We start from the raw sequence: 25,848 nt of genomic DNA on the forward strand, positions 1-25,848 counted from the left end.
TTGTTCTGTAATTAGTGGCTCCTGTCCTCCCCTTTATGTTCATACCAAAGGCAGTAAAAGTGCCTCTAATTGAAGTACAGAAGGCAGCTGTGGCACAAAATGTGTGCAAGAAAATCATTGTACTGAAGAAGATCTAAATATATTATGCAAGCTGAATGGATGAAAGCCTGAAATGTGTCCTTGCATAAAATAAAAATATACAAAACATGCATGTCTGCTGTATTTCTTGATAGTGACACTTGAAATAAATAAAGCCACTTTCATAATTTGGCAATTGTTAACATTAAAAATTACTTGCATACATCTGGACATTCACCATAGTGTCTCCTATAGCTTAGTGGAAACCACACCTCAAAATATTTACTCATGATGGAGATATTTATGGTCCCTTATTTTAGCTGCGTCACCCTGCATACTGGTGATCACATAAATAGTTAGGTATTAAATGCCTTTGTACATTTTACAGTGAGAAATTGAAAGGATCTAGGAAATAATCAATGTACTGAAAATTCACTCTATGTAATATCTGTGAAATATGAAGCAGGTGATAAAAGTCAAGAAAATATCAAGGATCTTGTGGTTGATTTGTATTTTTCATTTTTTTCAGCAGAATGATACAGTTTTATAGGAGACAGCATTACATATTTGAGAATAACACAATATAAAATGTGCATAGTTTGTAAGCTGGCACCTAATATTTTTGCACTATATATTCAATGTTACATGAAATGATCATTTACATTTAACTGTACACTTACATTGTGAAATGGTGATTATCAAAATAATTATGTTTATAAGTCAACAAATAAAAAAATTACATATTTACAATTTTTCTTCAGCACTGTACTTTATGAGCCTGAAGTTGTAGTGCTGAAGCAGTCTATTAAAATGTGGCATCCTATAACACATGCCTTATGGCTTGGAAACAGTTTATGAGATATGACCAAAAATTATCCAGATTCATAATACAAATTAAAAATCTTTTCCAATATGATTCACTAAGAAAGTTTGTAATATTCTCCTATTTTCCTGTTTTATCTTATAGTGCCGGATGAACTGTGAACTAAATTCCTTGCAGCTCTTAGCTTACAGGTAACTGACTTGCAAGAAGAAAACTGCTTGAACCTCTGTCTAATACTTCCAGGACGGCAAAATCAGGAGAGGCTTATTGCCAGCATCTAAATCTCCCAGCTGTTACAATTAGCTTCTCCATTAAGTAGTTCCTCAGTTGTTCTGATGTACTCAATTCTAGCACTCCAGCTGAAGAAAAATCCTTGGCAGTTCTGAGAATCTGCTGTAAATGGTGACTAAGCTCACTGTTTTAAAAAAAGTTGGGCAAACTCTTATATGGCCGTTTGTCATGAGATTCTCAAGTCGTGTGGTGGACAAAGCTAGACAAAAGCTAGAAAGGTCATGACATGTGCCCACAACTTGTGATCACAGCTGTTGCAGGAACATTCATATATGAAACTGAACCATTGTTTAATGTCACTGCTCCACACTAAGATTCATGAATACACCGCCATAGAATGGTTGACCAGTAGGCAGAACTTTATTGCTTTATGTCACAATTTCATGGACTGAGACTGAATAAGAGTGTTGAATGGCACTTCAGCAGTGACGGTATGCTTTTCTGAATATAGTTACTTTTGCAGTTGTTCACTGCCAAATTCTACAACCAGATATCTCAGCGTAAAATTTCTTCAAAGCTTTATCTCTCTTTAATAAGAAACAGGTATTGTATACAACTACAACTGATGTACTAAGATAACAATCTGCATTTTAGAAAATTCCAGTAATGTTTGGTCATATCTCGCACAAAATGAATGTGTAACATCAAATGCTATTCTTTATACAAGAAATAAGCTTTTTCAAAGCCATGTAACACATGAAATGTTGGCACCACAACGTCACAGTTTGCATCCTGCTGATGGTGATGTAGCTTCTCCTCTAGCCAGTAGAGTGAGGCCCACAACTGTAAATAAGAAGAAATAAAATGACATAGAATGGAAACTTCTAAATCCACTGGCTTCTGTTTCTATCATATAGTTGGGAAGTGTGATAATGGCCATCATGAGATATACTGGAAGGGAAATCATTGATATAGACTTTCACAGTTCCCATATAACTATTCACAAGATCTTATCAGCACTGCCTGATGATTAGGGCCAACAATACAGCCACTTGCTGCTGTGTAATATATTATGCAATGTAGCAATAATCAATAGCGTTTTTGTCAGGCCCTTATAGGACTCACTCTCATTCTTATAACAATTCACATAAATATGGAATCTTCCCAATTGACAATTAGTGTGCTGCCCTTTAATTTGCCTCAGTGTGTTTTCCTGTACTTAACCATCTTGTAGTCCCTTATTCCTTTTCTTGTCTCATGTTTCTCAATTTTAAACCCATTTTTTTGATCAGTTAATGTTTTCCAGAGCTATGTTTCAATTGTTTTCTGTATATGTTTTCTGTTTTGTTACTATCTTAAAGTTTAGTACCTATTTGACAGTCACAGTATGGAAATATGTCGCAAGTTTAATCAGTCTAGCTTATTCCTCTCTTTGCCCCTGTGTGGCTCTTGATCTTACATTCAACTTGTGCGTTCTTCATTTTCCCAACTGTCTTTACTTTTTCCCCTTTCTCTGTTGCTTCTCTCTAACCTCATAAAAGAGCAAACATTTCAGCATTGATTTCAGTATTCATTAGTCCTTATTATTCATCAGATAATTCCTGAATTAGACTGTGGTGATGTTTGTGTATTGGAAAATGATATGTGGCTGTGATTTTAAGAATAGCTTTCAACACAGAATTTTTACTTAGATCAGAGGCAGCCAAGAATTTGGCACACAAACCGTGCCCTGGGTTGAGTGCCATAGTGCTCATCCTGGCTGCACACAGCTCCCACCACCACCTTATTCTGCCTAAGTGGGAGGAGAGGAAGAGGGGGGAAACTGCAAATGTACCATATTTAGATGGTAATGCAGCCACACTGCATACGAATTGATTTCATATTTCACATTTATCAACTACATAGATCACAAGCAAAACAAAGTTTCAGTACGATTTAATTATTTTTGGCAATCTGAAGACATAATTTTTTTCTGGTACAAACTGTCAGCATACAGACAGATGCAGACAGTATCACAGATTTTCACACTCGGGTTGTCACATAATGGTGACAAATTTATTTTCATTATTGAGAAAAGATCTTTTGCACACATATGTTGATTGAAATATTGTAGAACTTTTGCAACCTCATTATGGGTATTGGGAAACTCTCCCTGAGGAAAACAATGTAGACATCCTGGACAGTTGTAATGTAAGATGAATGTAACAATATTATGAAAAGGATATTTGCTACTCGCCATATAGCAGAGATGCAGAGTTGCAGAAAGGCACAACAAAGGCCTTGTTGGCAAAAAGCTATCTTTCTGACAGTCTTTTTGTTGTGCCTTTCTGCAACTCAGCATCTATGCTATAAGGTGGGTAACAACTATCCTTTTCATAATATTGGTACATTCTATCCTGGATTTTCCATTGTTTGTAATTTAAAAGAATTTGTCTTTAAAATGTGAATTACATTGCAGATCAACAGTTACATGTGCCCATGCACAGGGGCACTTTCAACTGCAATGGCAAACAGTCTTGAAAACAGCTCAAAAACAAATGTGAGATTGGCATTATATTCAAAGTGTTTAGAAAACTATCCTTGTAATTCTTTATAGGCTACAATTAATTCTTCAGACCTCACATTTTCTTTAAAGTCAGTGAGGGAATTGGACAGCATGTCACAATTTGCCCCTTCTACAATGCAAGTTTCTTTTTGTGTGCATCCCCATCAAACCAGAAGTAAATTGTTTCACACCTTGCTGTGTCTTACAGTGGGCAGTGTGTAGTCAAGTCCACTTTAAATGTGAAGTCTGCAATCCATTCTGGAAGTTTTAATTTTCATTCCTGCACTTCTTTTTCCTTCATAAATTCAACTATATCAGGTTTTAAATAAAAAAATTGTTCCAGGCATACCCTTTGACTTAACCAATGTACTTGCAGTAATATATGAAGTCTCCATACTCTTCATTCAGTTCCATCAAAACTGTTGCAAGCCATGTGGAATAATGTGTGCACTTTCAGAAATTTTACTATTTGTACCAACAATTTCATCACCTGCTCCATGCGTGCAAATTGAGCACAAAATGCTTCTTGATGTACAGAACAATGAATGCCGTCTTTTGAGCATTGTAATTTTTTGCTCTTTCATTGTCAACTAAATCTTTAAATTCTTTCTGCATGGTACTGCAATGTCATTTCGTAGCAGATTTGCAGTACCCATCGATTACATGACTGTATAATAGATATTAAAAGTTCTCATCCCACTCTTCTATCATTCCCATTCACTCTTAAAGGGTTATGGTGATAGATAACTAGATTGCCACTTTTTGTGCAAACAGCCACTAGAACTGTGGATGTCCTTCATACCATCAACAAACAGCAAAGTGTAAACAGTGGTGACACCCCGATTCTCCGGAACTGAAGTTAGTTGTGCCAACAGAAAAAGCCATACCAGTATACCACTATACTAAATGAAATGTCGCACTGTACCAGGTACTTCCAAGAAGCACTGAACAAAGCAGAGACAGGCTGAGCTTTGGCCCACACATCAGGCTCACATACTGTTTGACACACCATTGCTGGCCCCAGTTTAGATTTTGCATCACTGAAAGTTAAAAATTATGCTCATACATTGAGGCATTGCCGTGTTGGAGTAAATAATTACCATGTGCACTGCTTGCTGTGACTGACACTCCTCTTCTGAGACTACTTTTGCTGCACTAGATGTTTTTCTTGTCGATTTCCCAGTGTCCCATTAGTGAAACTCCATGACTGCATGCTTCTAGTAGTCTGGAACATAAAAAAATTAACAAACTATAACTATGAACCCATGTTATCATACACCTGTGGTTAAAGATATAATCTTTTCTTTAAAAAGACAGGAATTAAAAGTAAAACCTGTAGCTAGTTCTACATTGTCAGGAAAAAGCTCTCTGCACCTTTCTGGATATTGAATGGGATTTTAGCAGTATGACCTACAAATCCACTGTTAGAACTGCAGGAGAGCACGGCAGTGGGACCACCATATACAAGTGGATTAAGACCAAGCTAGGTAAAATAAAGGAAGGAGCCATCATGATGGATGAGAAAATGGCAATCAACACCACCATGGGGTGTCTATAAGGGAGGTTTTGCCCCCCCCCCCCCTACTGTGGAACCTAGTGGTGAATGAACTCGAACAGTTAAATACTAGAAGCTATTTTTGCCAAGGATATGCTGATGATTTAGTTACAGTAATTTTTGGCAAATTTGCTAGTAGAACAATGTATATGTGAACAATGGCACAATGTGCACTACATATTGTGGAAAACTGGTGCAGAAAACAGGACCTAAGGTTCAGTCCCAAGAAAACTGTTATAATACAATTACAAGGAAGCATACTGAGGACACATACTGGGATGTCAAGGTCTTTGATGAAACTCTGTCATTAGAGGGGCTAATAAAGTATCTAGGAGTAACTCTGGCTGTGAAACTACCATGGACTCCTCATATGAAGAGTATATATTTCAAGGCAAACAGTACTGTTATGAGTACTAGAAGGGCCTGTGGTATAAACTGAGGTCTGAGCCCCAGGAGTTGTACTGGATATACAGCACTGTATTTTATGGGGCTACAATATTATGGAATAAAGAAGAACAGAAAGTAGTGTTAAGAAGCGTGGCAAGGTGCAGAGCTTGGCCTGCTAGCCATAACACCCCCTGCTGGGACAGAGATCACACTGGACATACACCTTTGGGTTACAAAGGAGATTGCGGCAGGGGCATACAGGTTAAAAACAGGAAATAACTGGATTCCTTTAGGATCTCCAGAATCTCACACCAACATAACATGGTGAATATAGGAATCATTGGGTAAATGCTGACTTACTGTACAATAACTTCCAGCTGTTTCAATAAACCTTTCAGTCCAACAATTGGAAGAAGGGAGCAGTGGATCGGCCCCTGCAATGAGGTCAAAGATCATTGTGGATTTCTATGAAACTCTTGGGAGACTAGGGGAAAGTGGCACTGTAAACCTGCTGTGGTTCCCTAGTCATGCAGGAATTAGTGGCAACAAAAAGCTGATAAGAGTTGCGAGCACATGTGTGATGACTCCGTTTTTTGGACAGGAACCTGTCCTAATTATCAATAAGGCAATGGTAAAATCAAAACTTTGTGGCTGGATCAGAAGGCAACATGCAGAACATTGGACAACAATCCAAAAACAAAAACATGGCGAAAGACACAGAATACTGATGTCATTATAGCCTGAAGAAATCAAGTCTAATCAGGAACTAGCAATGAGTCTCCTAATACTTTTTAAGGGTACTGGTTGGGTTCACTAGAATTATAGGGAGCAAAAGTGCAAAAGAAACTAAGTTTTGATATATGTAACAGCGGGCTACCTCCCCGTATTAATCAAATCAACTGAAATCAAAACCTACAGCTTTCTAGCCAAGTCTAACTATTTTTTCCTATTATCTGTGTTCTGGATGACAGATTTCATAGTGTATTCTACTTTCAGAGTCACAGTCATTTTTACAATATTATGTTCTTCATTATGCATTCCAAAGACTTACATCTTTGTATTCTGACGGTGATTCTTATTTTCATTTATGAGTGACAAATAATGCATAATAAAAATGTTAAATAAGACAAATCTAGCAGTTAGATGTTTTGTTACTATGAGAATGTTTTCATACATGGTATAAGACAAGGAAGTATTTATTATGTCTCAAGAAGTTCACTTTTGATGACTAATAATTGAAATTGCTGGCGTAGTATTTGTTTTTAAAATTTTATTATGTTGGAGTGAATCAGTCCATATGGCTATCTTCGCAGCATACTGTCAGTATTGATATGTCGAATGAATTATTCTGCTGACATTTGTGTGGTTAGCCCTGTTTGTTCTTAATAGCATGAGACATATACTGCCATATATGTAATTATGTATGCTATGATTTAATTATGTAGTATTGTTTTAGAGAATATTTATGCAGAAATCGTACTTACAGTGTGTTACTGAAGATGGGCATGTGGTCTTATACTGGACTGAATTAATAAAATTAAAAAAAAGTTCTATGCAGCTGTTTCCAACTTTTAGACATCAGCGATAATGTTCATATGTTACCATGTTAAGAAAACAAATTTTTTTGAAAAAATACTGTATGACAGCTCAATTTTTCGTTGTTTATGGGCCACTTATTTATGTGTTTAGCAAATTATTTCTAATATGCATTTTCAAACATGCTTACCTTTGCACAAGATATGTCATTCCAGTACACAATGCCTCGTTTTGCTGTAGACATCAGATTGTTCCCCAATAGGAATTTCTGTGTAACAAAATAGAAAAAGATGCATTAATAACAACAAAATATTTTCTACACTACATAAGGCGCTGTCCATCTCCATAGCTGACTGCCGTGAGGAAGACTTGGGTTCAATTTTTGATACTGCCAGAGATTTCTCATTTGTGAAAGGACAGGAATAGGGTGCAGTCAGGCCCCTGGTACCAGTTAAGGAGCTACTTCAATGGGAAGTAGGGCACCAAGGTGTGTACAGTTGATAGTTGCTAGGGGAATGGTCTTCTAACACCATGCACCTCTGTTCCACATCCAAGTGATGCCATATGGCATGACATGGTGGCATGTCAACATCATGTCGTCCTCTGGGTCTGATTGTGCACTCACTTTTACTTTACATAATGGACCGCCTTATATGGAAATTTGAAAGCTGTGAATTTAACACTGAACTAATCACGTTTTCTTTAGCCTTTGATTAACTTGTACTTGCTTCATAGCTGAGAATATGATGGAGAAAAATTAAAGAAAAAAGTGCAGTCCATTTATTACATTTCTATGAAAGTCAAACAATGGAAAATCCAGAATGGAATATAACAATATTACTACATTTCTATGAAAGTGTGTCATATGTTTCACATTTATTACTGACTATTTGCTGTGTAACTTGACTTTTAGTGATAAGCCACTTTATTTCTGTTATTTAATTGTTTTTCATTATTGCCTTTGGTACACTATAGTGAAGTTTTGCCTTTGGTACACTATAGTGAAGTTTATTTGTCATATCTCAGTATGTCATACACTCTGTCTTTCATCTGATATTTTTCTCTGAATGCTCAATATGTAGCTGACATTCTATCCTAAGGTAAAAGCACTAAATTTGCTTGTAAAATAGTGATTTAATCCTTAGTATAATGGATTTTGTACTGGCTGAAGCACTATAAACTGAGGGGAGAAGATACAAATACTCCAAGCAACTCCATTTGTCTGCTCTTCTGTTGTTTCATGGAATGCTTACCTTCTATGTAAAGATACGTAAGTTCAAAATGTTTGTTACTATGAGTTGCCAGACCAGTGAAGCTTTTTGTGGATTATTTGTCTAATGTTTAAAATTGATGCTCCTTGAGTTATTTGCTAGTAAAGGTTTCACAGTTTCCCTTAGTTCATTCTTCTTGTCATCAGTCTTCTGACTGGTATGATGCAGCCCACCACAGTTTCCTCTCCTGGATCAAACTCTTCATTCAGAGTAACACTAATACCAAAAATCCTAGGTTTTTGACTGCTATATTCCAATCTCTCTTCTTTCTTTTTGCCCTCTGTGGCTCCCTCTAACACTATAAAAGTTATTCTCTGACATATAAAAAATGTCCTATTATCTTGTTCCTTCTTCTAGACAGTGTTTTGCACATATTCTGTTCTTCACTGATTCTGTGGAGAACCACCTCATTTTTTATCTTATCAGTCCTCTCTTCTGTAACATCGCAACTCAAATGTTTCAGTTGTCTTCTTTTCCAGTTTCCTCCCAGTCAATGATTCATTTCCATGCAATTCTCTGCCCCATAAGTATGTTTCCTCCTCAAATTGAGGACTATTTTTTGATAAAAGTAGACTACCTTTTAGTAAGGACTGCCCTAATTGACTAGACAAGTCTGCTTCTTATATCCTCCTCTCTTTGTCCGGCATGCATTATTTTACATCAAAAGTAGCAAAATCCCTCCATTTCATCTACTTTGTGGACCCCAATTTTAATGTTAAGTTTATTGCTAATCGCATTTCCGCTACTTCTCATCACTTTCACATTTCTTGGATTTACTCTCACTCCGTATTTTGTAGTCATTATACTCACTCCGTATTTTGTAGTAATTATACTGTACATCGAGTATAGCAATGTCATCAGCAAACCTTATCATTGATATTCTTTCACACTAAATTTTAATTCCACTACTGAACCAATCTTTTATTTCTGTCATTGTTCTTTTTGTTTGTGCAAACTGAACAGTCTTACAACCTTTCTAATCTGAGTTCTTCTGTTTCGATCCTTCATATCTCTGTGAATGTGTGGGGTATTTTCTTGTATTTGTATTGTTACTTGGATTAATGAAGATATTAGTGAAACCCAGCTTTTACACTTTTCAAGAGAACGTAAAAAAATAGTGTAAAATGTTGGAAAATGTAAAAGGTGGGAAATTACTTTTTAAGTTACAAAAGTTATACAGCAGCAACCTCTCTTGCATCTTCATAGTTTATGCGTGATATGTGAACATAGTATGAACGAAGGATACAAACGGAAAGGTAGCACGTAACATTTATGGCAATTCAACGATATTGGCTAAATATTTCAAGCAGTTACTAAATAGTGCGGAACCTGAACATCATTTGGAATTTGACCCCTATCCAAGAAACAAAACACATTTAGAAAGAGTTATACCACCTCATCCTGATGATGTAATGCAGCGATTATCTCACTTCGAAATTATTGGAAATATGCAAATATACAAACTATTCTGAACTTACTCAAACGTCTTACTGACATTTGGAATACTCGGAAGTTACTAGAGGAATGGAATGTTGCAATAATCCATCCACTACACAAAAAAGGAAATAGATAAGATCCAAACAATTATAGGGGTATATCCCTGCTGGACATTACTTATAAAAATTTTTCCAAGGTTCTGTATTTTAGAATTCGTGAACAGCTTGGTGGTGAACTAGGCGAATATCAAGGAGGTTTTTGTCCAGAATGAAGCTGTCCTGATCAAATTATTAGTCTCAAATGGGTAATGAAACATCAAAGGGTCAGGAACAAGAAGCTAGCGATCACCTTTGTCAATTTTTAAAAAAGCATACAATAGTATCCATTGTGAATATCTACTGTCAATTCTTAAAGAATCTGGTTTACATCAGAAACTTGTCCACCTCGTTGCAGTCACCCTTCGAAATACCAAAGCTAGAGTAATGTTCAGAAATGAATTCTCTGAATGTTTTGAGATTCATACTGGCCTTCGACAAGGCGATGGATTGTCTCTGTTATTGTTCAGTTGTGTGCTGGAAAAAAATCATGTGTGAATGGAACAAGATATGCCCACCACCTGTTAAGATTGGAAGAAAGATTCGACTTAACTGCCTTGCATTTGCAGATGATTTGGTGCTGTTAGCAAACAATATTGATGAAGCAAAGGTTCAGATAGAACAACTAGAATGATTAGCGGGAAAGGTTGGATTGAAAATTTCATTTGAGAAAACAGAAATTATGCTCAGCTTCCCAGTTGACACATCCACTCCATAATGATCAAAAAATTAAAGCAGTAAAAAAGTTTAAATATCTTGGTGAGATTATTACCTGGATGCTAATGAAAGAGCATCAATAAATAGTAGAACATTAAAACTACAGTGAGCACAGAGAACCACATGGCCAACCTACAAAAAACGATCTCTCTCACTAAATGCTAAATTTCCACATTACTCCTCTGTCATTAAACTGGAAGCAACAACTGACAAATTGCAGAAAGTTGATAGAAGAATATTCTGAACAATTGCAGTAAAAAACATCAAGTTAATCAGCAGTGGAGACTTTTGCCCAATTCAGTAACGTATAAGAAAGTGAATCCATTACTGATATAATGCGGAAAAGAAGGACTGCATTTTTCGGCCACATATCTTGCCTACCAAATACTAGAATCCTGAAGCAACTTTCCAACTGCTTCTGGAACAGTAAAACCAAAAACATCTGGCTTAAAGAAGTACCAAGTGATCTGGATGAATTGAACATCACCATACACCAAATTCAACACAGACGAGAAACTGCTTCTAAAGAACAAATATACACAGCTGACATTAAAACCATCAGAACAGAAGTAGTATGTCATATCTGAAGAAGAACGAGCAGCCAGATCACAGTGAATGAAGAAATTTTGGGAAACAAAGGAACTGCTAACTGCTAAGACCTAAACTTAATCATTGTAGACTCTGTCGTATTATGTTTGATTTTAGTTCTCCAATGTGGGAGTAAACTATGTAAATGAATAAATAGTATGAATGAAAATACTTATCAGGTTTTCTTCATTTGGTACTATGTTCAGTCACTGACGTGACCTTTCCTGATGCTTTAGTGCAGCAAATTGCACTAAAGATGGCACATTTTAGTGAGAGGCAGGTAACAGCAAACCAAGTGACTGCCGTGATCATTTAAATGTTTATGAAGCTAAGGTGCTGTATTTTGCAGTTTTCATATTTATACTTGTGTACCAAACACAGTACCCTGAATGTATACAGCCTTTTATATTTTATAACAAAAAGTGTGTGAAATTTTACAAAATGCTTTAACCTCTTAAGAGTGTTGCAAATTTGCATCATACCAATGCTGTGCTAATAATCGGAAGATTGACTGTTTTTGAGTACCAGTACTGGTAGTTGCTGGTTCTGCCTGAAGCTACTAACGTTTCTGACAAGTGGTGCATTCTCCTGAGTGTTATGGGTACCTCTAAAGTGCCACAATTTTTTATTTTTATCTTTCATCTAGAAATTTATTCAGGCATTAAGGGATTAAATATGATGCACAAATGTAGAGGTCGGTGCATACTACATTGCAGTCTGTCTTCTCAGCCTATATTTCACATTTACATTCATTGGGGCTTCACCAACTCACAACCAAATTGTCACTTTCTATCTAACCTAGTCTTTGGGCTGTACTATGGAGCAGTCTGTTGCCACAACACACAATTTTTTTCGGTATGGATTTCCAGGTTGTAAACACAATGGAAAACATTGACACCAACACAAGAAATATATTTTTTATTACCATCACTGTTGCAGGAAGCCAACTGTCATCACCACTATCAGTATCACTTCCTGCACTGTCGCCATTTCCCTGTATATGAAAGTCAACCATATGTTCAACATATATACTTTCAACAGTGACAACATTGCTATCAACTTCTAGGAAATCTTGCACTGAATGGTCCAACTGCAACTTTTACCACATAGAAGAAAAAAGAGTTGTGGTGTCATCATTATTACTCTGATCTGGTATGTCAGATCAATTTACTTTTTCTGCTTCAGTGAATCCGCTTTTCAAAAGCAGTCAGAGTCAGTGGACCCCTTAACATTTGTCCACGCATTGGCAATAAGGTGCAATGCATCTAAAATTGTTCCTTTAAGGGAGGATGGATCTTTTCCAGCATCCATCACTTAATACCTTCTGTATAATGGCTTTCCTATAACAAGTTTTGAAGGTGTGGCTAATGCCCAAATCCAAGAGCTGCAATTTGTCGACAGGAACTCTTAACTGCTCATTTCATAAATTTGTACTGCTGCTCGGGCAACAATCAACAAACAAGAGAATTTTTCTGTTACTGGTTCTCATTCTTGCATCAAACTAGGCAGTTGGTTTTCATTTTGTAATATTTTTTACCTTAAAACTGTGATAGATAACATGAAACTTCTACTTGAAAGGAACAGCTAATAACACAACAATTTGATCAATTATGCAAGGCTGTGAATAATACTACACGGTAAATACAGTTAACTTTTGGCACGATAGTTGACAGGTATAACTGACGCACACACACACACACACACACACACACACACACACACACACACACACAGAGACAACTTTAAACTATACTGAGAACTTATCGTAACAGCTATGTTCAAATTAATTTCATAATTTCAATATACACTACCACTCATTAATTACAATACACCCAATAAATGACATCTAGTTTTCTGTAGATAAGGTCTGACTCCATGGGTATGGTTGAGGGAGCAGAGGAATAGTACAACAGTTGTACACATGTCGTGATTTTTGTTTGTGGTCATTGAGATACAATAGTATCCAACAAACAATGTTGTGTACATAAACGTTATATACCTCTCTGATTGTTTACCTATTTGCTGACAGATGCCGCATTTGGTGCACCTGTGATGTCCACAGCAAAGGGCAAGCTTTGCTACGATACTTAACATGTGGTTCCTGCATGTCAGTTCCTTAGTGACATTGAAGTGTGCACATTGGTAGTATGGCTCCACGAGTGAATATATCCATATAAACATGTGCTGCAAATGTAGCACTTAGCCAAGCAGGTTTATCTATTCGCCAAATTGTGAAACAGTGTAGTGTGTCTATAGGGGGTGTGCAATACACCCTTCACCACCAGAAGACAACAGGTAGCAATAAGGATATACCACAACCAGGACAACCTTGTAAAACAACTAAAAGTGGTTATAAATATATCAGAATTACCAGTAAGAGAAATAGATTCAAAACAGTGACCCAAATTCGTACAGAATTAGTAGAAATGAACATGACAATATCTGTTGCAACAGTAAAAAGGGGACTGACAGAAGCCAGCTTGAAAGGATGTGCCACAGCAAGAAACCCCCTTCTTTTGTTGTTGTGGTCTTCAGTCCTGAGACTCGTTTGATGCAGCTCTCCATGCTACTCTATCCTGTGCAAGCTTCTTCATCTCCCAGTACCTACTGCAACCTACATCCTTCTGAATCTGCTTAGTGTATTCATCTCTTGGTCTCCCTCTACGATTTTTACCCTCCACACTGCCATCAAATACTAAATTGGTGATTCCTTGATGCCTCAGAACATGTCCTACCAACTGATCCCTTCTTCTAGTCAATTTGTGCCACAAACTCCTCTTCTCTCCAATTCTATTCAACACCTCCTCATTGATTATGTAATCTACCCATCTAATATTCAGCATTCTTCTGTAGCACCACATTTTGAAAGCTTCTATTCCCTTCTTGTCCAAACTATTTATCGTCCATGTTTCACTTCCATACATGGCTACACTCCATACAGATACTTTCAAAAGTGACTTCTTGACACTTAATTCTATACTCGATGTAACAAATTTCTCTTCTTCAGAAATGCTTTCCTTGCCATTACCAGTTTACATTTTATATCCTCTCTACTTCGACCATCATTAGTTATTTTGCTCCCCAAATAGCAAAACTCCTTTACTATGTTAAGTGTCTCATTTCCTAATCAAATTCCCTCAGCATCACCTGACTTAATTCAACTACATTCCATTATTCTTGTTTTGCTTTTGTTGATGTTCATCTTATATCCTCCTTTCAAGACACTGTCCATTCCGTTCAACTGCTCTTCCAAGTCCTTTGCTGTCTCTGACAGAATAACAATGTCATTGGTGAACCTCAAAGTTTTTATTTCTTCTCCATGGATTTTAATACCTACTCCAAATTTTTCTTTTGTTTCGTTTGCTGTTTGCTCAATATACAGGTTGAATAACACCGGGGAGAGGCTATAACCCTGTCTCACTCCCTTCCCAACCACTGCTTCCCTTTCATGCCCCTCAACTCTTATTACTGCCACCTGGTTTCTGTACAAATTGTAAATAGCCTTTCGCTCCCTGTGTTTTAGCCCTGCCACCTTCAGAATTTGAAAGAGAGTATTCCAGTCAACATTTTCAAAAGCTTTGTGTAAGTCTACAAATGCTAGAAACATAGGTTTGCCTTTCCTTAATCTATCTTCTAAGATAAGTCGTAGGGTCAGTATTGCCTCATGTGTTCCAACATTTCTATGGAATCCAAACTGATCTTCCCCGATGTCGGCTTCTACCAGTTTTTCCATTCGTCTGTAAAGAATTCGCGTTAGTATTTTGCAGCCGTTACTTAATAAACTGATAATTCGGTAATTTTCACATCTGTCAACACCTGCTTTCTTTGGGATTGGAATTATTATATTCTTCTTGAAGTCTGAGGGTATTTCGCCTGTCTCATACATCTTACTCACCAGATGGTAGAGTTTTCTCAGGACTGGCTCTCCCAAGGCTGTCAGTAGTTGTAATGGAATGTTGTCTACTCCTGGGGCCTTGTTTCAATTTAGATCTTTCAGTGCTCTGTCAAACTCTTCATGCAGTATCATATCTCCCATTTCATCTTCATCTACATCCTCTTCCATTTCCAATACATAGTCCTAAAGTACATCGCCCTTGTATAGACCCTCTATATACTCCTTCCACCTCTCTGCTTTCCCTTCTTTGCTTAGAACTGGGTTTCCATCTGAGCTCTTGATATTCATAGAAGTGGTTCTCTTTTCTCCAAAGGTCTCTAATTTTCCTGTAGTCAGCATCTATCTCCCCCCTAGTGAAATAAGACTCTACATCCTTACATTTGTCCTCTAGCCATCCCTGCTTAGCCATTTTGCACTTTCTGTCGATCTCATTTTTGTGACGTTTGTATTCCTTTTTGCCTACTTCATTAACTGCATTTTTATATTTTCTCCTTTCATCAATTAAATTCAATATTTCTTCTGTTACCCAAGGATTTCTACTAGCCCTTGTCTTTTTATGTACTTGATCCTCTGCTGCCTTCACTACTTCATCCCTCAAAGCTATCCATCCTTCTTCTACTGTATTTCTTTCCTCCATTCCTGTCAGTTGTTCCCTTATGCTCCCTTTGAAACTTGTACAACCTCTGGTTTAGTCAGTTTATGCAGGTCCCATCTCCTTAAATTCCCACCTTTTTTCAGTTTCTTCAGTTTTAATCTACAGTTCATAACCAACAGATTGTGGTCAGAGTTCACATCTGCCCCTGGAAATGTCTTACAATTTAAAACCTGGTTCCTAAATCTCTGTCTTACCATTATATAATCTATCTGATACCTTCTAGTATGTCCAGGCTTCTTCCATGTATACAACCTTCTTTAATGATTTTTGAATCATGTGTTAGCTATGATTAAGTTATGCTCTGTGCAAAATTCTACCAGACGGCTTCCTCTTTCATTTCTTATCCCCAATCCATATTCACCTATTACGTTTCCTTCTCTTCCTTTTCCTACTATTGAATTCCAGTCACCCATGACTATTAAATTTTTGTCTCCCTTCATTATCTGAATAATTTCTTTTATCTCATCATACATTGTATCAATTTCTTCATCATCTGCAGAGCTAGTTGGCATATAAACTTGTACTACTGTAGTAGGCGGGGGCTTCGTGTCTATCTTGGCCACAATAATGCATTCACTATGCTGTTTGTAGTAGCTTACCCACACTCCTATTTTTTTATTCATTATTGAACCTACTCATGCATTACCCCTATTTGATTTTGTATTTATAATGCTGTATTCACCTACCAAAAGACTTGTTCCTCCTGCCACCAAACTTTGCTAATTCCCACTATATCTAACTTTAACCTATCCATTTCCCTTTTTAAATTTTCTAACCTACCTGTCCGATTAAGGGATCTGACATTCCATGCTTCGATCTGTAGAATGCCACTTTTCTTTCTCCTGATAACGACGTCCTCCTGAGTAGTCCCCACCCGGAGATCCAAATGGGGGACTATTTTACCTTCGGAATATTTTACCCAAGAGGACACCATCATAATTTAACCATACAGTAAAGCTACATGCCCTTGGGAAAAATTATGGCTGTAGTTTCCCCTTGCTTTCAGGCGTTCGCAGTACCAGCACAGCAAGGCCGTTTTGGTTAGTGTTACAAGGCCAGATCAGCCAATCATCCAGACTGTTGCCCCTGCAACTACTGAAAAGGCTGCTGCCCCTCTTCAGGAACCACACATTTGTCTGGTCTCTCAACAGATACCCCTCCGTTGTGGTTGCACCTACGGTATGGCTACCTGTAACGCTGAGACACACAAGTCTCCCCACCTATGGCAAGGTCCATGGTTCATGGGGGGAGGACCCCATTCTAAGGCCCATAAATATGCAGAAGAGACTTGAATGGGCTAGAAAACATTTTAATTGGACATTGGAAGAGTGGATGAAGGTGCTATTCACCAATGAATTGAAGTTCGAGATGTTGGAACCAGAAGGAGAATATTTGTTCACCAATTTGTAGGGGAAAGGGTAGCCCAGCAGTGTGTTCTACCTCCAGTTAAACATGGTGGAGGTTCTATTATGGTTTGGGAATGTTTTGCCAGAGATGGATTTGGTGACATTGTGAAAATAATAGGAAGTATGGATCAGAAGAAGTACCACCGCGGACTTCAGTATCATGCAATACAAAGGGGATTGCGCTTAATAGGGAAAGGGTTCTCCTTACAACAGGATAATGACCCAAAACATTGGTCCGCATACTGTACAAACTACATTGCATCAAAGGAAAAACACAAAGCACTTAATGATATGGTATGACCGTCCCAAAGCCCCAATTGTAATCCCATTGAAATAGTCTGGGATGAAGTGGACAGACATATTAGGGAAGTTAATATATCCAGCAAGGAACATCTCTGGAGTGTTGTTAAGGATGTGTAGAATCATATAGATTCACAATACGTACAAAACCTGACTGACCGCATGCCTCGAGTTTGTGAGGCAGTCATTAAATCCAAAGGAAAATACTTCATAATGATTGTGATTGTATTATATATGTGGAAGCTAATATAATTATATTTTGTGAGAAATAACATTTGATTTGTGTTGTAACTCTGAAATACCAGGGTGTATTGAAATTAATGAGCAGTAGTGTAGGTATGAGTCAAAGGGAAGAAACATACCAGGCGTGGAGAGAGAAAGGGGAGGGGGGTAGCAATTTAAGGCTGGGGGGAAGAAGTGGTATTGCTTGTGGGAGCTTGCACGAACATGTTGGGGACAGGGACAGGGTAGGGTTGCTAGATACAGTTGAAAGGTTTGCGGGGAGGGGGGAGATGTAATGTAATAGGAGAGAAGTAGAGAAGAATTAATGGGTGAGTTGACAGAATACAAGGCTGTGTTGTACTGGAGTGGGAGCAGTGGAGGGGATAGGTAAGTGGGGACAGAGACTGGCAAAGGGTGAGGCCAGGGGGTTACGATGACATGGAACATATTGCAGGGAGAGTTTCCATTGACAAACTATGGTCAAGAGACAGATGGACCACCTAGTTGCAGAACGTGCTGCCCAACACAATCTGCTTCACACCAGTGACTGCTTCACACCTTGTGCAATCTATTGACTTCAGCATTCCTGAATTGCACGGGAGGGAACCCTCTCTGTAATATATCCGACATTCCCATAAATACCATTGCCCTCGACCTTCATTGGTCCCTGTCCTCCACTTACTTATGCCCTTCTGTGTTCCCATTCTGGCACAACACAGCTTTTAGTTCTGTCAAACACCCACTAGTTGTTTTCCCCTTCTGTACTTCTCTCCTTTCCCACTGCCACCCCCCCCCCCTTTCCCAAGCCTCACGACTACACATAGCAGCCATACCCTGTCCCCTCCCACCACACCCCTGCATGCTCCTGTAATCAGCACTACACTGTCTCACACCCCACTCTGACATCCTCCTGCCTTCCCCGCCCAATACCTTTACCTTACTCCCACCACCCACACTGGATTTCTGTTCCCATCAGGCACAGTTATGAGTCAGTTGCACCACAGCTGCCAGACTCTGTGGTCATGTGTGTGTGAGTTGTGCCAGTGTGAAAGTGTGATGTACGTTTTGTACTTCTGGAAAAGGCCTTTCACCAAAAAGGTAAAATGTATAGCAGTTTTTTCATTGTGTCTTTCTGAGACTCAGCATCTCCTATATATGGTGAGTAGAAATCTATCCTCTTCATAATATTGTTGTTACTCCATCCTGGACTTTCCATTGTTTAACATGATACTCTATATGCTTCCTTATGATTCTTTTTATTCATAAAAAAGAAACTACCGACGGCAATATGTAAATGATAGACTGCTACTCACCACGAAGAGGCAGCATTGAGTCATAGAAAGGCACAATGCAAAAGAAAAAGCTTTTGGGCAAATTCTTTCCTCAGAAGTAGAACTGTTACTCATTCGCACAACAATAACTCACAGGCACATGGCTACTATCTCATGATGCTAAGCCATAGTGCCCAGAGACAGTAGCCATGAGCATGTGAGCTATAGTGTAAATGAGTGATAGTCATACTGCTGAGGAAGGACTTTGTTCAAAAGCTTTAATATTTCTAGTATTTTTAACAATGTGTGAAGAAACAGACATTGGTGTCGGTCTTGCAGCTGTACTAAATTTATGAAATTTATTCACAATTGCCGAATCTTTTTGACATGATCTGTGTTAGGCATGAAGATATTACCTGCTGGTGATACACGAAAAATTGTGCTGGACTAGGACTCGAACCTGGATTTCTCAGGTGTTGGCTATCTGAATCCTTGAAATCAAGTAATGTCACAAGCAATGGGGTTGTTAAGGCAACCACTCTCACCAAGCAGATATCCGGGTTTGAGTCCTGGTTCGGCACATATTTTCAGGTATCACCAATAGATAATATCATCATACCTAACACTGCAAATGTCAGAATGATTCTGCAATTTCAAATAAATGTCTAAAACTGTTTTTCTTTTTTGTTGTTCCTTTATGTGACTCAGTGCCTCCTCTATGTGGGCAGTAGCAATGTGTCCTTTCCTTATAGTTGTTATTTCATCCTAATCTACTGTATCAGCTGTGTTTACTGGCACGATGCTAATTCATGTAGCATTTATTCATCAGAATACATTATCCATAGGGTTAAACTCCACAATTATAATTAGTGGTGAACTGCATCAATAGAGCAAAAAAGAGAAAATGCAGTGGGTCTAAGAGTATTTAATTGACTATTGTATCTAGATCCCATACTGCAAATTACCTTTGGTGGAACTTCAGGCTTCTGTAAATTGCGATTATTCTTGTCTTGCTTCAATGGAATGTTGTCGTCATCTGTTTCTTTAATTTCCTGCAAGTATAATAATATGCAGTTTTACAGGCGGTTGAAAATGTGAAATGGATAAGATTATTTTGTTTGTATTATTCTGAAATATGTTTATGGAAAAATGAAAATGATATTATTAGTAGTAAGCCATTCAAAAATTCAGATGCAGCACTTCAGTAGATATTATTTCTTTGAAAACCTTATTGCTCGAGAAGAATGTGCTGCACTTAAACCTACTACAACATCCCCTACCCCCATTTTCCTTCCATTAGTTCACACAACATACTTGATTAACACTGTATAAACTTACATTAAAGCATTGTACATTAACAGTCTCTCAACCAGTATCTCTTTTGGGGAATTTCAATACAGCAAAATCAATTTCACTGCTCTTATATCTGCACCGACACAATACTTTCTCTAGTTTTATGGATTCTCTAGAAAATATCACCTACGAGCAGTCAAAATATCTGAGCAGTCATCTGAATTTACATCTACATCCATACTCTGCAAAGCACTGTGAAGTTGTTATACCCAGGTGCTCGTATGAGTGATTCCAATGACTCCAGTTGGGAATTGCTGATATTTTAGTCATAGGGTACTATGTTTCTCATTTTATGATTTTCACAATTTTGCATTTCTGAACATTTAAAGCAAGTTACCAGTCTTTGCACCAATTTGAAATCTTATTAAGATCCAATGGAATATTTTTGCAGTTTTATTTAGGTGGTATCATGTGAGAAACACGCAAATTGGGTTTCGTTGACTGAAGTTTTTGGAACCCGTTTTGGTTGAAGGTAATAATGTGTTGGAAAGCTCATTACAAAACTGAAAGAAATGTAGCATAAAAACAATGACTCAGGTAGAAAATGACCAACACCTTCTAAATTTTAGTATTGGAAATTCCTGAGTGGAAGAAAAACACAGCAAGAAAATTGAAAAGATATTACTGGAATGTATTTAGTGCTATTGCCAAAGAATGGACAGCCAACCGTTAGCTCCTTCTCAATAGTACTTGTGTCCCAGTTCTAGTCATTTCTTGTAAGTAATTAATAACCAGGAGCTCTATTTCAGCCCTGTGTACAGTATAAGTAAAGCTGTTTTCAACCCAAAGATTGGTTCAAACATCAAAATTCTATTACAAGACATGGCTCTATATCTGTATTTATTTTTTTCCTTTATAGTTTGAGAATACTGAAATGTTAATATATGCACAACAGGACATAGCTTGGGACAGTTGAATTGACATGATGTTGGCCCACTGCGAAAAATATAAAAGGACACCCTACAGTCAAACTACGTCAATAAAGAAAAGAGTCCGCCCCCCGGTAGCTGAGTGGTCAGTGTGATAGAATGTCAGTCCTAAGGGCTCGGGTTCGATTGCCGGCTGGATCAGAGATTTTCTCTGCTCAGAGACTGGGTGTTGCATTGTCCTAATCATCATCATCTCATCCCCATCGATGCACAAGTCGCCGAAGTGGCGTCAAATTGAAAGACTTGCACCCGGCAAACAGTCTACCCAATGGGAGATCCTAGTCACATGACATTTTCAATAAAGAAAAGATATATAATTGCAAATATTGCTTGAATGAATTTTAAGATAGTTTGAGGATTCCCAACTACACAGTGTTTTCATATTTCAGGAATAGTGCAGTGCAGCACATTTCAGGAAGTGCAGTTGTCTTCTGGAATTTTTTTGTGAAGTTGAATCAAGCAATTATGGGAAAAAAATATTTCTGAAATGGGTTTGACTGCAGCTTCTCTTTGCTTATAGTCTAGTAAAGACACTGCCCATAAATTCAAAATATAAAAATGTCAGTCTGGCTGCACAAATCCCGTATGAGGCAGAAAGTAATATTAAATAATTTCCTATTACATATTCCAGTAATTCATGACGTTTTGTTTGAAAATCTGGAAGACACAAAGTTTTACATCTACAGGGAAAACACAAGAGGATGGAAAGGATCGTTAAAGCTAGAGAAGAAACACCCAATTAAACTATTAAACATTGTGCTTCAACAAGATAGAAGAGAAGTTAATGCTAATGCTTCCATTTCCTTTTCCAGATTTGTTGCCTGAAGGAAATCAACTATTCCTTACCTTAATGTATTCCAATGTGCTGTCAAGGCTGCGAACAACTTTGGTCAATTCATCAATGGGTCCCTCAAGATTAGGAAATGTGCCATTAATTATTCTAGATGTCTGTTCCTCAAGAGTTTCTTCCTTTTGCTGGTATGCAGTTTGTACAAGTGTCTTCATGTTCTGATCTTCATGCTTTTTACACACTGGAGATGAAATAATATGATGAGTTACTGACTGAAATGCACACAGCACACAAGAAACACAGATAATAAATTTTGTTCCCTAAATTATTTTATATAATTGTTTCCCACCTCTTGCAATTACAGTTGGTATAAAGAATGTGGGACAGTGTTCAGAGAGTCTTATCAGAATGACTCAGCCTTAACTAAAAACAACTTTGTCCAGAACTAAGAGTGTGTCATTATACACCAAAATCTTCTACATTTTCCTCTGATAATTCTGTAATTTCAAATAATAGTGTTTACATCATATGGCTAGGGACAGGAAAAATTGCATTAGCTATAAACAAATAAAAAAAGCAAAGTCAGCACTTTTTATTGACATTACACGAAATCATCAGTTTTTGCAAAAAGTCATAAAAATTTTGTGTTTCTCCTGATTCTCGTGAAGAAATCTTGTAACTCTGAGGGCTCCAGTTTACCTATATTGGTAACTGATAGATACTGAATACGGAAATCATTTATTGGCTTTTTTTTTCCTCAGCTCTGAGAAATGTGTATAATCTCAAAATAACAATTTATTTCCCACCTGGAGAACTATGGCTCTGTAAGTCTGTTTCACCAGATTTTACATTCCAGTGTCTGTTTTTTAACATTTTAGATGTGCATCACGGTTTCACTGTCGTTTACACTGATGGCTCCAAACAGGAGAATTTCCTTGGCTGTTCTGTAGTGTTCCCTGATCAAGTTACCCGGATTCACCTCCCTGCTGAATATACCGTTTTCGCAGCGGAGCTCCACGCGATCCTGAAGGCACTGGAGCAGATGAATCATGTTCGGGGCGATCGATTTCTTCTCTGCTCCGATTCTCTTAGTGCCTTACAATCACTGCAGAACCTGTACCCGACTGAGGAGATGGTCCAGCTGATACATGACCAACTGTACTTGCTCCAACGGCAGGGTAAAGAGGTATCCTTCTGCTGGGTGCCTGGTCATGTCGGAATATGGGGCAATGAACAGGCCGATCGGGCTGCCAAGGAGGCCTGCAGAGAGCAGGATGTGGTCCAGTGTCCTATCCCCTTGCAGTCAGTCATCGCTGCACTCCACAGGAAGTGCATGGCGTTGTGGGAGGACGAATGGCTGGCGGTGACGGCCAATAAACTGGTAAAGTCAACCACTCGGCCGTGGCGTTCCTCCTGCCGGTTGCTCAGGCGGGAAGAGGTGGCCCTCACACGTCTTCGGATCGGGCACTGTCCTCTCACACATAGCTTTTTATTACGGCAGGAGGATCCTCCGTTTTGTGATGCTTGTGGTGTGCACATCTCTGTCCAGCACATTTTAACAGACTGCATTTTATACCATGATGCAAGGGCAGAAGCACAAGTTGATGGAGATCTGCCTTCTGTTTTGGCTAATGATGAGACGTGTGTGTCTAGGGTTTTTAAGTTTTGTGATGTGTCTGGACTCTGGCCTAAACTTTTAGGTTGGAGGTTTTAGTGTATTGCAGAGTGGCTGACTCCTCCCCTTTTTTCCTTGCAGTCAGCCAGCCACTTCCATCTGCTACATTGTTTTAGCTCCCTCTATTATTTTCTTCCTGTGTTGTCCAGGTTTTACTGCTGACACCCTGCTTCATCTCACGCTTCGGTGTGGGTGAGCACATATTTCTCAACGATTGTTACCAGTGTTTTATATTCCATTTTATATTCCTGTTCTGGGATTTTTCTTGACACCCGTCTCACTATGTTACTGAATGGGCACTGAAGACCTTGCGCCCAAAAATCCCCTCTACTACTACTCTACTCTGCAAGTTTATTTGAAATTTCTTTAGGATTGACACTTAGGCAGAAACATGTTGAGGTTCAGAACTGAGTTGTAACTTTCCACTTAGAACACACACATAATCTTACATTTCACTCAACTTGCTCAAACTTGTAAACTATTCACTGTACAGAGATGGAACTGGTATCAGTGTCTTGCGGAAGAACTACATTATGTTTCCATTTTAGTTTTATCTGTGGAAAGAATTTTGAGAATGATATACAGAAAGTGTATGAAAGTACATTTTTTGAAAATGTTATCAGATTTTTGACATGCAGGAAAATGACAGAGCCTCTTTGTTGGCCCGTTTCATTTCACTGAGAGAAACTGTGTGCTCAGTTTATAATTAAATTGTTATTACATTTTCTGGTCGAACTTTCTATTTATTTGTAATGAAACAGAATAGTTATGTCTATTAATTGAAGCAAGAGAACTTATCTTCTCGGCTTGGAAGAAATAATAACTGTGACAGCAAAATACCTCTACCTCAGTAAAGCAACAATTATAATGGAAAAAGTGAGAGTGTGATTAAGACTGAGTTCCTGAGATGAACTTCTTTTGGACTCTGTGGCAGATAACTGCTTCTTATTAATAGTCAAAACTTATCAAATCAGAATTTTGCTGTGCAGTGTTTAAACTGCATGACAAACATTGTGCTGAATCCACCTGCATATCTTATCATGTGGAGAGTGAAAAAACTCCATCAACATCACTCTCATTGCGGTCATACATGTTTGCAGTGCACATCATTTCCCGTATCGAATTTTTAAAAAATAGCATTATTGTCCCATGATGCATTACGGTGGCTTTCTTCCAGTCTTCAGAGGTGACCTTCCCGACAGCTTCTTCCTTATCAGTTCTACTGGTTTATGAAGAGATATTAGATTCATAAGCTCCACTTTTTAAAATTTATCACTTACTTTGACCTTTTGGTGCTGAAGCTAAACATCTCCTCATTTGCTTTTGCCATGGTAGATATTTTGTCAATAACAACAGAGTAGTTGTGGCTTTTATCAATAACAATTGTTGACAAAGTAGCTCAATGGATATATGGCAATGTCCAGCTGAGAAACGAACTTTGTTTAATGTTTGATGAACTTGCTTCTAACACTGTTCACTATTACACAACACACAATAGTAGCAACAGAAAACTATTAATCCCTCAACTATAAGAAATGAAAACAAATAAAATCTCAGGCTACTATGAGGAACAGCAAGCCACCTGAAACTGCAGTGGGAAGTGTTTTAGTGATGGAGGTGAAGATATGGAAACTGTGGGTAGTGCAACATCTACAGGTCTCACGGTATTGGCTTAATGCATGCCATGCCTTCCTCATGAACCTCGCCCCACTACTTCCTTTGCAGCTATCAATCCTAAAGTAAGTGTGAGCAGACTATAGATGTGATACCATTCTTCAAAAGATATCCATTCCAGTAACAGTATGACATTTCCCAATGCTTTTGTATAACCTAATGTACGAAAGTGACACATTTTTTAGAAATCGATATTGCAGTATATTGCTTAAACTACATATTTTCATAACATGAAAGCAAAACTGTGGAAAAAGAAAACATGGCATTTTATTTGTGGAAACATATAGATCACCATGACATCTATCACCTTCCAACCTAACCTAGGCCATGGTCTATGCAACATATCACACTGTCATCACAAACATAATTCACAATATAGTTTTAACCAGCAAAGCAAGCCGGTCACATGGCCATG

The 25,848-nt window shown here is 38.0% G+C and overlaps 1 protein-coding gene across 1 annotated transcript in view; it reads right to left on the reverse strand.

Moving 5' to 3' along the window:
• Positions 1-572: 572 nt before the first annotated feature.
• The window catches only part of LOC124612385 (centlein-like), a 569,059-nt gene continuing 543,783 nt past the window's right edge, over positions 573-25,848 (reverse strand). The window contains exons 14-18 of the mRNA XM_047140562.1: positions 22,141-22,325; positions 19,978-20,064; positions 7,346-7,423; positions 4,778-4,902; positions 573-1,975 (exon numbers count right to left, since the gene is read on the reverse strand). Coding sequence (XP_046996518.1) covers positions 4,819-4,902; positions 7,346-7,423; positions 19,978-20,064; positions 22,141-22,325 — 434 coding nt within the window. The 3' untranslated portion in view covers positions 573-1,975; positions 4,778-4,818. The remainder of the gene's footprint in view (positions 1,976-4,777; positions 4,903-7,345; positions 7,424-19,977; positions 20,065-22,140; positions 22,326-25,848) is intronic.

Source organism: Schistocerca americana, chromosome 4, assembly GCF_021461395.2.
Source record: "Schistocerca americana isolate TAMUIC-IGC-003095 chromosome 4, iqSchAmer2.1, whole genome shotgun sequence".
Classification (NCBI taxonomy): domain Eukaryota; kingdom Metazoa; phylum Arthropoda; class Insecta; order Orthoptera; family Acrididae; genus Schistocerca; species Schistocerca americana.